General features: G+C 40.7%; 2 protein-coding genes and 1 long non-coding RNA gene across 7 annotated transcripts in view; 1 reads left to right on the top strand and 2 right to left on the bottom strand.

The window, feature by feature from the left end:
* Positions 1 to 1,370, bottom strand: part of LOC108165986 (uncharacterized) — a 137,229-nt gene extending 135,859 nt beyond the window's left edge. For both annotated transcript variants that reach the window (XR_014087737.1, XR_014087736.1), the window contains exon 1: positions 1,280 to 1,370. This is a non-coding gene — a long non-coding RNA (uncharacterized LOC108165986). The remainder of the gene's footprint in view (positions 1 to 1,279) is intronic.
* The window catches only part of LOC103465667 (tRNA-dihydrouridine(20) synthase [NAD(P)+]-like), a 65,121-nt gene extending 57,776 nt beyond the window's left edge, over positions 1 to 7,345 (top strand). For 3 of the 4 annotated variants that reach the window (XM_017305272.2, XM_081607549.1, XM_081607551.1), the window contains 5 exons: positions 544 to 684; positions 777 to 832; positions 1,163 to 1,823; positions 3,364 to 3,396; positions 6,684 to 7,345. In XM_017305272.2, the coding sequence (XP_017160761.2) occupies positions 544 to 684; positions 777 to 832; positions 1,163 to 1,823; positions 3,364 to 3,396; positions 6,684 to 6,811 (1,019 nt within the window). In that variant the 3' untranslated portion in view covers positions 6,812 to 7,345. The remainder of the gene's footprint in view (positions 1 to 543; positions 685 to 776; positions 833 to 1,162; positions 1,824 to 3,363; positions 3,397 to 6,683) is intronic. The other variant, XM_008410696.3, reaches the window with a different exon arrangement.
* An 872-nt stretch (positions 7,346 to 8,217) lies between these two features.
* Positions 8,218 to 10,123, bottom strand: pdcd2l (programmed cell death 2-like). Its single transcript, XM_008410690.3, has 2 exons — positions 9,567 to 10,123; positions 8,218 to 9,393 (listed from the first exon to the last, which is right to left on the bottom strand). The coding sequence occupies exons 1-2, from the start codon at positions 10,012 to 10,014 to the stop codon at positions 8,783 to 8,785; spliced, it is 1,059 nt and encodes a 352-aa protein (XP_008408912.2). The 5' UTR covers positions 10,015 to 10,123; the 3' UTR covers positions 8,218 to 8,782.
* Positions 10,124 to 12,518: the final 2,395 nt, after the last annotated feature.

Genomic DNA, 12,518 nt, shown 5'->3' on the forward strand with positions numbered 1-12,518 from the left:
CATTTTAGAATGAGTGTACACTTCCCCCAGTCCAGATGGTGCCAGGAAATGTATATGATAAAAATATCTAGCAAACTCTCATTTGTTTTGCATTTAGCAAGTGCAAATAATTGCTAATGACTGTTTTATCTGAGCCTCAGTCAGCTAAAACAAGACAAGTTATTTGTAATTTAATCTCAGACGGTGAGAGAAAAAGTTATTTCCCCTTCCAACTTTATTTATAGAGGACTATAAGAACCCACAGTCAATACAGTACGTGCAGTATTTGTTTATACAATACATATAAATATTGGCTTTCAGCTGCACATGAATATTTTGGTTTAGTATTAAATAATATACTATGCTATACTTTGCATAATAAGTAAAGAATTCCTTATTATAATTAACACCAGAAGATGTTATAAATGACATATTTCCACAGATTTTCAAAAGTAGTGCTGGCTGACAGTTTACTTTTTGAGAAAATAGAGCTGGTATTTTTACCACCGGAAAGGATGAAGATGCACAGGAGCGTCTGAAATCTTAAACTGAGCCATTTTTCAGCCCAGCGATCAGGTCAGGAACTTCCTCAGGTGGAGAGTTTCTCTCCTACCAGCTGCTTTGTGGACGGAGGAGAAGAGCTGCTTATCACCGGAACAAACATGTCTGCACAACCTAGAGTTGTTTTTGTTGAAAAGGGGCCTGGTAAGATACTCTTATGTTCATCAACAAGTGTGTTTTCATCATGTCTCTTTTCACTAACATTAATCAACATTGTAAATGCATTGAACTTTTAGATGGAAGAACACAATGGGAAGTCGATGCCGGAGTTCTGTGTGACAAAAGTAATGAAGTAAGTACAAAACAGTTTATTTGGACGGCTGTATTAGTTGGAATATTTATTGATATTTATAGCCCATATAAAGGTTTAAATTTGTAGCATATATGAAATGTATTTTGTATAAACCTGCTGATTGCAATGTATCAGCAGGTTTATACATTGCCATCAGCAATACATAAACAGCAATGTACATTGTAACAATCAGCAGGTTGTGTGTACTTTGTGTGCTACATTTATTAACTAGTGAACTATTTTGATTACAGTTGAACAGTGACTTCAACACAGTATAACATGATTGAGATTCCTGAATTTGGATCTCATTTTTATTTGTTTTTGTTATAGTCAAGGATCATGGTGGAGATCCCCCCTTATGTTAAGAGGACAGCGTCTCCTGTCCAAGTCCAGTTCTATGTGTCAAATGGGAAGAGAAGAAGAAGCCTGATGCAGAGCTTTACGTACCTGCCTGGAACCAGAGGTTCCCATCGAGCTGCTCCTGCAGTTAAACAGGAGCTCTGGGGATCTGAGCACATCTTCTGTCCAGAGCTCAGTCTGTCACCTTCTCATGATGCTGTGCTCAGGCCAGATGCAGCTTATGATCCATGCAGTGTCCCACTGCATGGTCTTCTTTCCCAAAACTCCTCTCATCTACACCATCCTCCTGCTTTCACGCTTTCCCTTGAAGCATCATTGTTTCCTCAGGTGTCTTCAGCACCATGTCAGATCATGACTTCACTTCCAAATCAAGGTTTGATGTCAGTGCAGATGGGCACAATTGATGCACAGGCACCTTCTCCCCTGATCCAAACTCTAAACCTCTCTCATCATGCTGGTGGTCCTCAAAGGAAACAATCTGAAAGTTCCAAGAGTTCTTTGAAAAGCTCTTTGGACGCTCACAAAGAGTTCCTGCTGCACAACCCAGGAGAAGAACTGAGTGTCAAGCAAGAGCCGGAGGAGCAGCCTATTCTAGGATCCCTTGGCTTCCAGGAAATCACTCTGGATGACGGTAAGAAGCAAATTAAAGCACTGGCAACCTCTAGAACAGAGGTCTCATTCTCGCGGGCCAATTGCAGCCTGCAGGATGATGTCTCGTGGCCCCCACCGTGATGAAAGTATAAATTAGTGCGGCCCACAGGGTGAGCGGACCTCTGAAGGAAGTCCCGCTTGCCATTCCTCATCATGGCTGACATTCGGTGCTAGGCTAAGCTACACTGACTTTATGCACACTACGCTTGTAACAATAGTGCGGTGGATGATGGAACAGTCTGGTACCAGTTGCCTTTTTTTGCAGTCGCCATTCCGGTACTTTCTACCATTAACAAATGCCACGATCAAACACAGAGAAAGGCGACTGCTACCGGGGTGCTCGTCATCCGCCACGCTGTTGACAAGTAGAAGCGGTAATGACGTCACGCGTCGAGACGTTCTCCATACGTTGCTAACTGGCTAAAGGCTTCTATGAAACGCAGAACAAGAGCGACGGCAAGTGGAATAAATAAATTTTGTCACACCCTCATCATGTCTTTGTCAAAGCCAAAGCCTGCAGTTCTATGGAGGACCATCCTCACACATGAGTTTCCGTCAAGTAATGTATATATTTTCTTTTTTATTTCCCCTAAATGTGTTTTTGTCAAGAAAAATTTATATTTTCCTTTCTTTTCTTTTTTTGCTTCTCCCTTTTCTGCTCGCTGTATTTCTTGCTGTATTTCCATTTGCTGTTTTTCTGCTGTATTGTTATGTTAATAAGGAGAGCTGCCTTCTATTGGCCAATAGAGATTTGGCACCAACGTCACGTCACTGCATCAGACGTTGTGGGGTGTAGTCGCTCTGTGCCATCTTTGCAGGCCACGGTCACAGACCAAAACGAACTTTATCCCGGTGGTTTTATTGTGCTACCGACTGCAGTGAAGTAAACCTCTGAGTGCTTGAGGCCCTCCTCATCAGCTAGAGAACGGCTGGCCGAAATTAGCGTTCATAAATCGGATCAACCTTGAGTTAAACGCCGCTTGCTCGGTGGATATTGGAAAATCCAATATCCAACTCGAAACTAACTTCACTGCAGTCGGTAACACAATAAAACCACCGGGATAAAGTTTGTTTTTGTCTGTGGTCTGCATAGATGGCACCGAGCAACTGCACCTAAACACCCCACAACGTCTGACGCAGTGACGTTGGTGCCAAAGCTCTATTGGCCAATAGTAGACGTATAAGGCAGCTCTCCTCATTAACATAACGATGCAGCAGAAATTCAGCAAGCAGAAATTCAGCAAGCAGAAATGCAGCGAGCAGTAAAGGGAGAAGCAAAAAAAGACAAAGCAAAATATCTATTTTTCTTGACAAAAACGCATGTTTAGGGGAAATAAAAAAGAAAATATACATTACTTGACGCAAACTCGTGTAAGGAAAAGGAAAAACTAAATATATTTATTCTTTTATGTCGGTTTTGGTCCTCCATATGCAGTTCATGTATTGGAGAAATGATTAAATGTTGATGAGATTTGAGGATATTTTTAATTGTTTTTTGTGGAATCCTTTATGCGGCCCAGCCTCACCCAGACTCTGCCTCCAGCGGCCCCCAGGTAAATTGAGTTTGAGACCCCTGCTCTAGAATATTTATTACCAAGCTATGTAAAAGTTTACATAATCAGATTTTCACTAGTTTGACCATCTACAACAATTTCTCTTCTATATAAATTACAGTTAGGGGGTCATTCAGGAAATGCCATGAATTGTTCCCAAACCACAGTTCATGGCATTTCCTAAACAGCTTGCTGTCTGTTAACAACAGCTTTAACTAGACCAGTCTGGTTCTAATTAGAAGCAACACAAACTGACTGTCCTAGAACCAAACTCCATGTGCATCAAAACTATTTGTGTTCTTAAAATGCAATCTCCACTTCCAGCCAACCCCCAAAAATCCCACCAAATAAAATAAATACTTTTTGAAGTATAGGAGAGTTTGAGCTTCTGTATATTTTTACCTTTTTAATTTGTTGACTAATAACAAATTTATTAGTTGTTAAATAAATTGAACAACTAATAAGCTAGCTGGTAACATGAGTTACCAGCTAGATTTAATTCAGAAAAACACCCTTGGTTTCTAGGGTTAGGATCAGAATCTGCCTGTAATACTGTGAACTACAGCCTCTCCTTACAAACAGTAAATGTTTTTACTGTCAGATTTATGTTGACTTTGAGATGTTTAGCTCTTAAGAAGCTAAGATTTACATCTTTCCTGTCATTGCTGAAAACTTTCCAACTAAAAAGGTGACATTGAGACAAACTGAGTTTTATGTGGTAATTTGGATTGAGTAATCTCTGAGGTGAAGGAGGTTCAGACTGCGCAGTGTGATCAGATTTCCTTGCATCAGAAAAACAAGGGAGAAGAAACTTAACCCTCCGGGTCAAATTTACCCGTTTCAAAGTTTAAAAATAGAAGTATTTTTTCTGCATGAAACTTTTTCTATTTGTCTTAATAGGTGTATAAAATGAAAATGGTTCATTTTACACATTTGCAGCCCCCCCTGGGTCTATTTGTTACATCGATACTGTTCTGGTCAATTTGACCCGGCAGTCAAGTTGAATGGTAAAAAGGTTAAAAAAATGTCCAATTCTATTTGTTTCCTTGCACCTATGAGACATATTTCACCACACACCCACACCACACATGCATGCACACACACACACACACACACACCTAAACACGCACACAAACCCACTCTTTCACTATTCTCTTTACTTCACTAGGAAGCTGCCAGAAAGCAGGTGTTCATACAACTTTTGACAGGAACCTTTTCTGTTCCCCTCGGCAAACTCCACCCACACTGAGTGGACCCTCAGTAGAAGGGGGGGGGGAACGTAAATACTCTCTGCAAGGGAGTCCTAAACACATTACACACTGAAGGTACATGTGATATCATCACTGTCAGAGATCAGGAAATGAGCCGCAGGAAAATAAAAAGATGACAACCATGGAAGCTCTGGAACTTGTTGATCATTCCAGGGCCGACTAGGATGGCAGAAACTCACATTACAGACATCAAGTCAGTCTTTGAGCTACTCAGGCCTCGTGTAATACAGGAAATCATTCTTGAAATGACAAATCTAAAAGGAAGGCGAGTTTTTGGAGAGAACTGGAAGGAGCTGGACCAAATGCATTTACATGCATATTTTGAGGTCCTCATTCTGACCAGAGTTTTCTGACCAGGCTGTTGATTCAAAAGATTGAATCAACAGCAAAGATTCAAAGATTGAATAAACAGCCAGTCTAAGGGATGCAGAGACAGGCAGGGTAATATTTCGGGCCATAATGTTTCTGGAGACTTTTCTCCAGAGTAATCCGATTTGACAATCGATGGACAAGACAAACTAGCAGCTAATAGATCAGTGTGGAACATGTGGGTTGTAACTTCCCCTGTTCTATAATCCAGGCCCTCATGTCACAGTGGATGAAAGGCTTGTGGCATTCATAAAGTTCACCCCTGGCATTCAGAGGTCACTGCTCATTTACACACTATATGCCTTCCACACCAGCTAAATATGGCATAAAAATCTGGGCAGCATGTGATGAAAAACCCAGTTATGTTTTGAACATACAGGTTTAAAGTGGAAATCCAGCAGCAGGATCATCTTCAGGACTCTTTTGTCTTGATTTTAATCAGTGGGTCAATTTGACCCAGAGCAGAATAGTGTCTCAAGTTCAATTATAAACATCACCCCTTCAAAAAAAAAAATCTAAATGTTAATATAATTTTTTTTTTTTTTTTTTACAAAAAAATCACTTTCAAGGATGGTTAGTGTAATTTTGTGTTTAGGTTTTTCCAGTGGGCATAAAAAATTTAAAATCACATTTTTATGTCCAAATGAGTAAATTGTCGTTATTGATCCTTTATTTGTGAGAAATAAAAAAACATCATTGCACAAATATTGATTGAATGGTTAGTATTGGAGTTAATAATCAGATACAAAAAAGTTTTGGAGGAATTTTTTGGTTTCTGACACTATAGCATGACTAAACACTTCCTGGGTCAAATTGACCCACGAACATTATTGCTGTACCTAAGAAACGAACATAACAGGAGGGTTAAAAATTTTAAAATGTAAGTGGTATCTTCTCCACTTACTCCATTGTTCAGGTGTTCATCCATCCATTCATTTAGAAATGTTTTTTTGTTTTTTATGACATCATTTTAAAAAATATTTCTCCTCATAAACAGATTATTTTATTTGGTCAAACTTCAATCCACTTGCTGGAAGAAAGAAAAATTACTTTAAAGTAGGCTGAGGAGGAGCTCAGATTGGGTTTCAGAAATAGCACGTTTTATATTTCTGCTACCTAATTTATTCCTGCCTGCTCCCTGAAGCATGTGTATTGCCGGTTATTTCTGAGTGATCAGAGCTAAAATTAGACGCGTTTGCTGTGCATGATGCTGATGAGTTCTGTTTTGCGGTGCTGTTTGGCACCAGCTGTCCTCCTGACCTTTGTCTGAAAGCCCGGTTCCCAGCTGCCATTCAGTCGGACTATGAGTCTCAGCAGCTGCATGTCTGTTTTGGGACGCAACTCAAGTATTCACTGAGGCATGGTGGGAGCTTTCAATGTCAGAATTACTGTAGCATAAATAGATATAGACATACTTCAGTTTAGCTGATGTACATTTTAATCGGGTTTATTCTGGAGCAGGAATGCATGTAAAACATTCCAACTGATAAACTGCTCAAACCTTTTTCTGGAGCTTCCAGCTATATGAGGTTTTACCCCAGGTGTTTGTATATTTTTTGTTTTAACTTAGTAGACCAACCAGCTATCATCCTTCAGAAATAATCTGTAAATTTGTCTCTGCTTTTGACAATGTTTTTCGTCTTGCAGTGAACGAGATTATCGACAGAGATATTGGTGCATTGAGCAGCTGTGTGCAGCATGACCAGTTCCAGCAGTACAACTGGGAGCACAGTTCCAGGACCCCCCCTGGGTCCTTCCATGGAGACCCTCAGTAGTTTCAGAAGACAGTTCCTTCATCGGATGATCCCGTTTGCACAAAGTTCTCCAAACTGATCTTTAAGTGCCTGAAAACCAGTCGGCAGCCTTTGAGGAATCTGTAGCTTATTTTATTTGGAGTTCTGTTCTTATGTTTCTCAGGAATTTTGGGAAAAAAAGCAGCTTGTGCCTCATAGTCAAACCAAAGATTTTATTTGTGACTGATTTGGAGAAACTGTGAAGTGGCAAAAAAGTAACTGTAATCTGATTTTAAAGTCATATTACAACTTTAATGCCAACTTCAAAGTTGCACAAAAGAACACGTTTCTTGAATTTTGACAGGGCCAGTAAGCTTAAAAAGTTATTTTTGATACCTGGATCTGATCCAGGAATGCTTTGCCATGGCACCGTTTTAAAGGCTATGTTTTATTTTTCTCTTGCTATGTTAATGATGTTCATCTTGAATTCCTGTAGTGTGACCTTTTAAGACGCTGAAATATATTGTGAGGTTGAAGTAAAAATAAAGAATACTTAACTGAGAATAATTAGATAAACTTGTCTCCACACTTTCCTGTGTTTCTTTATGCAACCTTTTCAAAACCAACAGGCTTTGTGGAGACCAAACCCTGGTCCAAAATATCAACTGTATGATTTTGACATGCACTCCAATTTCCTTAAAAAAATAGTTATTTGGCTTTTGCCAAGAACTTTTTTGCACTTTCCTGCTCATTTAATGTTTTGGCAGGTACCGTTTCCCTTCATAGGAAGTCAGAGTGTAAATGGGGCGACAGGTGTGTGGCTCCTCAAACTTACTATTGAAAACTCAGAGAGAAGCCATACGCCTGACTGTTCACTCCAGGTATGGGTTAAAATGTTGACAAATGGAATCTATGATGAGGTTTGTTTGCCACTAAAAACATCTTGTATAAATAATCACCAGGTGCTTTTTAGTGACGCAACATATGCATATCTTATTTCTATTATTCTATGCATTCTATCTAATCCATCTATTTGTGTGCAAGTGGGTATCTTGACAAAATATTTTTAGGCAACTCTCCGTCTTCAGCATATCATCATTTCACTAATACGCAATTACAAATGTTTGTGGGAGGACTGGATAGTTCATAGTTCATATCATGAGCTCAGCAGATGTTCCACCAAGTGTTTTCTATTTGCTGCCGCTAGTTTGAAGGAGCTGAGTGGCAGGGACAAAAGGTGCTCTGTAATGCTCAACTTGGAAACTACAACTCTGAGGTTGAGTTGCGCTTGGAAGGCAGCAATTTCTCAAACATGCATGAAAGAATGAAAGCAACACTCCAGGTATGTTTGAGGAGGAAATAACATGATGTAAAGTTAAAAAAAAAGACAACTTTACATAATGCTACCCCTTTAGATAATAAGACTTGCATAATAATTGTGCCAACACTGTAGACAAATGAATTTATTTCATAAAGGGGAGAATGCATATGTACATGATGCATTCACATGCATCATGTGAATGCATGCACATTACGTGTACATGATACATTCACATGCATGATGTACATATGACAGATTTAAGTAGACCTGTCAGGCATTAGCATAACCAATCTGATTACTACAGGATATTTGCAGAAAAAATGTAAATGGGGTTACACATATCAATGGAAGAATGAGTGTCTCAATATTTCCTTAGTTTTTTTAATATTACACTAAAAGCGTAATTGATTGATGGAAACCGAGCACTGTTCAGACGCACCAGGTTATAAATTTTTTTTTAATGCTGCTTCTGAGACGAACCAAAAACAGGATCGGCTTTAATGCCCGTTATTCCTCCCATGTTTATGGATCTGTGACCGACTGGTGACCGGTCCAGGGTGACCCCGCCTCTCGATAGGCTCCAGCACCCCTCCTGACCCTACTGGGGACAAAAAGCGTGTATGATAATGGATGGATGTTTATGTATACTTTTTTATGTATAAAGTGATGATTGGATTATTTAATCTGCTCCATCATTTAAAGAGCTTCTGATCTGGGTCTGGCTGTACAAAGCAGAACTCCTCCACTGGGCAGTTTGTTCCTGGAGCCCAGCAGCTGTTAGTGCAAGTATAAACCAACACAGTCCCAAATTCCAGTTCATCCTCTGGGCTGCTGTCTGTCCTCTGCAGCAGACTGACCAGAGCAGGCATCAGCTGCAGCTCAAAGGTCCTGGGTTCTCCACAGGAGCCGCATGCTGGAACCTCCTGACTCATTTTGGACGGCGGCTTGGAGATGAAGAATGGTTTACTGTGGCGACAGTAGCGCAGGATCTGCTGCGGACACAACAAAACTGCCTTCATGAACCTGAAGAAAACGGCATCTCCGTGTCTGGCTCTGGCCTTTTCATACTTCTCTCCTCCACCACCTCCCTCCTCCTCTGCCTCCCACACTGCTGTGCCCTCCCTCCTCTCATACTCCCTCAGAAGTTCCTGAGCGTGCTCCAGCTGATTGTCCTCCTCACACAGTTCTGACTCCTCCACCACACTGATGAAGAATGGACGGAAGATGGGGATGTCTTCAGATTCTACCAGACTGAGTTGTTGAAGACCGGAGTTGACATCCATGGACCAGACTGTAGGACTCACTGATGAAACACCAGAGTGAAAATTAGACAGTTTGCAACACCTGACAGGTTTCCAGATTCCTAATGTCCCTCTGTGCCGAGATGGATTAATATAAGAGCAACTCCCCACCACCACTCCCCCCGGAATGAAGGATGGCAACTGCCTGATGATTTTGAAAGTTTGAAACACCTACCTTCTGTTTGTAGATCTTCAGACTGTTGCTGATCATCGCCTCCTCTACATTCAGAGTCATCTTCCTCTCTCTCCATACCCCAGTCATCAGCGGACTCACACCAATCTGTGGCCGGCGGAACAACTACCTGTGGTGTGGAGGACTGGTTGGGAGCCTCCGCACACTGGGAGCGGAGGGCCGTCCAGCTACCGGACGTCCCGCTGCAGCCAGGCTGGCAGCAGGCGAACAGGTGGAGGTTTCTGTGGAAGGGGGAACCCTGGAGGGGGCAGTACACTTGCACCACAAGGGCTAGCGGGGCGCTACAAATACGACAGCAGGGTGACTGTCCGGTGACAGCCGACGACCAGTCCGGTTTGCCCCCGACTTTGTTTGTCAGAAATGTGGAGCGGTATTTCCTGGGATCCAACTCTCCGTCACAGAGACCTATAAGAAACGTCTGTTCGGCCATCGCTCACGTGTAGGAACCTACCTCGAGCGAAGAAAGGTTCCTACCGGACTTGAAATAAACGCTACCGGTTCCGTTAGAGCATTTCCACAATAAGAAAATAAACCAGGACTGCCCGCTTATGGAGGACCAAAACTGACATAATTAAAAATAACAGCAGAAATCTAATTTTGTTTTTCCTTTCCCTTACACGTGCTCTTTCCACATTAAATGTATATTTTTTTCTTTTCCTTATACATGCATTTTCATAAAGAAATTAATATTTTTTGTTTTTTATGGATCTGTTAGGATTTGAACCTATCTTTTAGTCCCTAGTTCTGATGCTATCTCAACAGATAATAGAACAGTCTAATAGAAGCATCTTCATACAAACACTGAAGAACCAACACTTCCTCAAGAAGCAGAATCTGCTCTCATTTCTGTAGCTTACTTAACAGCTGTGTCTCGACAGTCTAGTCACCTGAAGGTGAACATCAACGTATTTGTACTCCTTCACCACTTCCACTTCTTCTGCCATGATGCAAAACGGTGGATTAGCATGCTAAAATCCACGAGTACAATTTCTCATTCTTCTTCATTTTCATAAATATGTGTTAAAATATGCCCCAAATGTCCTGATGTAATTTGAAGTTTGAAATTATATTGCAGGGAGGTAGCTCTACTCTACTGGCATTTATGTAGACAGAAAAAAAATGTCTTTTTAATTTTAGGATTTTATTTCTCATGATTGAACCTTAGTGCCTTAGTATTTAAAAGTTAAAATTAAGTGTACAAAAACAGCCAACAGATTGTCATTAATTATTACAAAAGTTGAAGCTATCAATCACCCTTTTCTCCCCTCCAAGCCATACAAAAGCTCACATCACCCCTATTTTCGCTCCTGCTTTGTGACAGTTTTGTCTGTGACAGTATTAATAAACAAACTTTACTTAATAAGCCAAAACAGGAAGCCTAAAAAAAAAAACTAGGTATATCTCATGATTGTGGAATCATGAGATTGTAGAAACACTTTGAGCAGCAGTGACTTGATCTTTTTGCGTTTCTTGTTATAAGTTGTTTCTCCACCATTAGCACATTTAGCAGTGAGTGAATGAGGGTAATTGACAGCACTGAGAGCATCCTACTAGTTTTGATTGGTTGTTTTGGTCAGAACGGCACATTACATAACGGTAATAGTAATTCAGGAAGGAGATGGAGGAGATTGATTGTTTTCCCAGATTATCTGTCTGCTACAAACTGCTATGACATCGCGACAGCTTTAACAAATATGGAGAAAACATATTTTTTTATTAAAGTTATGTACTGCAACTTGAATAAAATGCAGCTTGAATAAAACGCAACTACATAGGATTTTTGAGAAGTTTGGATTGCTTTTTTGTGTAGTTGCACGTTGCTTTTGACTTTCTAGTGGGGAGAGACATTTAAGTAATCTAAAATTAATAGAAAAAAGTTTAAGCAACCTACAAACAAATTTTTTGTTAGGGGGCCCACAATTCCTGGCGGCGCTCCTGTCTGTATGCTTGTCATTTTATGAAAGAATTTTGGAGCATTTTTCCAAAACTGGTTTAGTTCATTGAGGTTCTTGGCATTACCTTCTGTACAGCTCCCACCAATTCCTTTGAATCATTTTGACGTTGCAACATATTATTTTTTAAAATTATTTTTCAGTCGCTCTGTTGAAGATTTTCTGCTGTGTTGGCTTTTTCCAGTTGTATGTAATTTTGATCTAAAAGCCTGTTAATAACTAAAGGGCATCATTCTTTATCAATCCAATTGACTTATTGCCTTCCCCTGGTTCATTTTGAAGGGAGAACTTTTATTTGGGTTTTTGAGTATCTGAAAATTTTTAAATGACTAAAATCAGCTAAAGAAATTTCTACCAGAATTGCAAATGGTCGTATATTTTGGCCTAGACTGTCTGTGATGGAGACCAGGGGTTCCATCCCATATTGATTATGTTATTTATTTACAGTTCAAATGTGTTTTGTATCAGTTCTTTATTTTCAGTTACATTGTGACATTTAGTGAACATTCTTTTTGGGTAGGGAGACTGGCCATCTTTCCTGTTCAGAAAATGTGGGGGGAAATGTCAGTTTGTTTCCGATTTAGATTGGTTCAATTTGAGTTAATTGTTGGGCTGCACAGTGGCGCAGTTGGTAGAGCTGTTGCCTTGCAGCAAGAAGGTTCTGGGTTCAATTCCCAGCCTGGGGTCTTTCTGCATGGAGTTTGCATGTTCTCCCTGTGCATGCATGGGTTTTCTCCAGGTACTCCGGTTTCCTCCCACAGTCCAAAAACATGACTGTCAGGTTAATTGGCCTCTCCAAATTGCCCCTAGGTGTGAGTGTGTGTGTGCATGGTTGTGTGTCTCTGTGTTGCCCTGCGACAGACTGGCGACCTGTCCAGGGTGTACCCCGCCTCTCGCCCGAAACGTTGGCTGGAGATGGGCACCAGCACCCCCCCCCGACCCCACTGAGGGAAAAAGGGTGCACGAAAATGGATGGATGGAT

This window comes from Poecilia reticulata, chromosome 6 (genome assembly GCF_904066995.2).
Source record: "Poecilia reticulata chromosome 6, P_reticulata-male-v2, whole genome shotgun sequence".
NCBI classification, from domain to species: domain Eukaryota; kingdom Metazoa; phylum Chordata; class Actinopteri; order Cyprinodontiformes; family Poeciliidae; genus Poecilia; species Poecilia reticulata.

Coding starts and splice junctions, on each gene's coding strand:
- pdcd2l (XM_008410690.3), bottom strand. CDS start 10,014: ATGGCCGAACAGACGTTTCTTATAGGTCTCTGTGACGGAGAGTTGGAT. Junction 9,394..9,566: donor TGAAGATCTACAAACAGAAG/GTAGGTGTTTCA, acceptor GTGTTTCATCAG/TGAGTCCTACAGTCTGGTCC.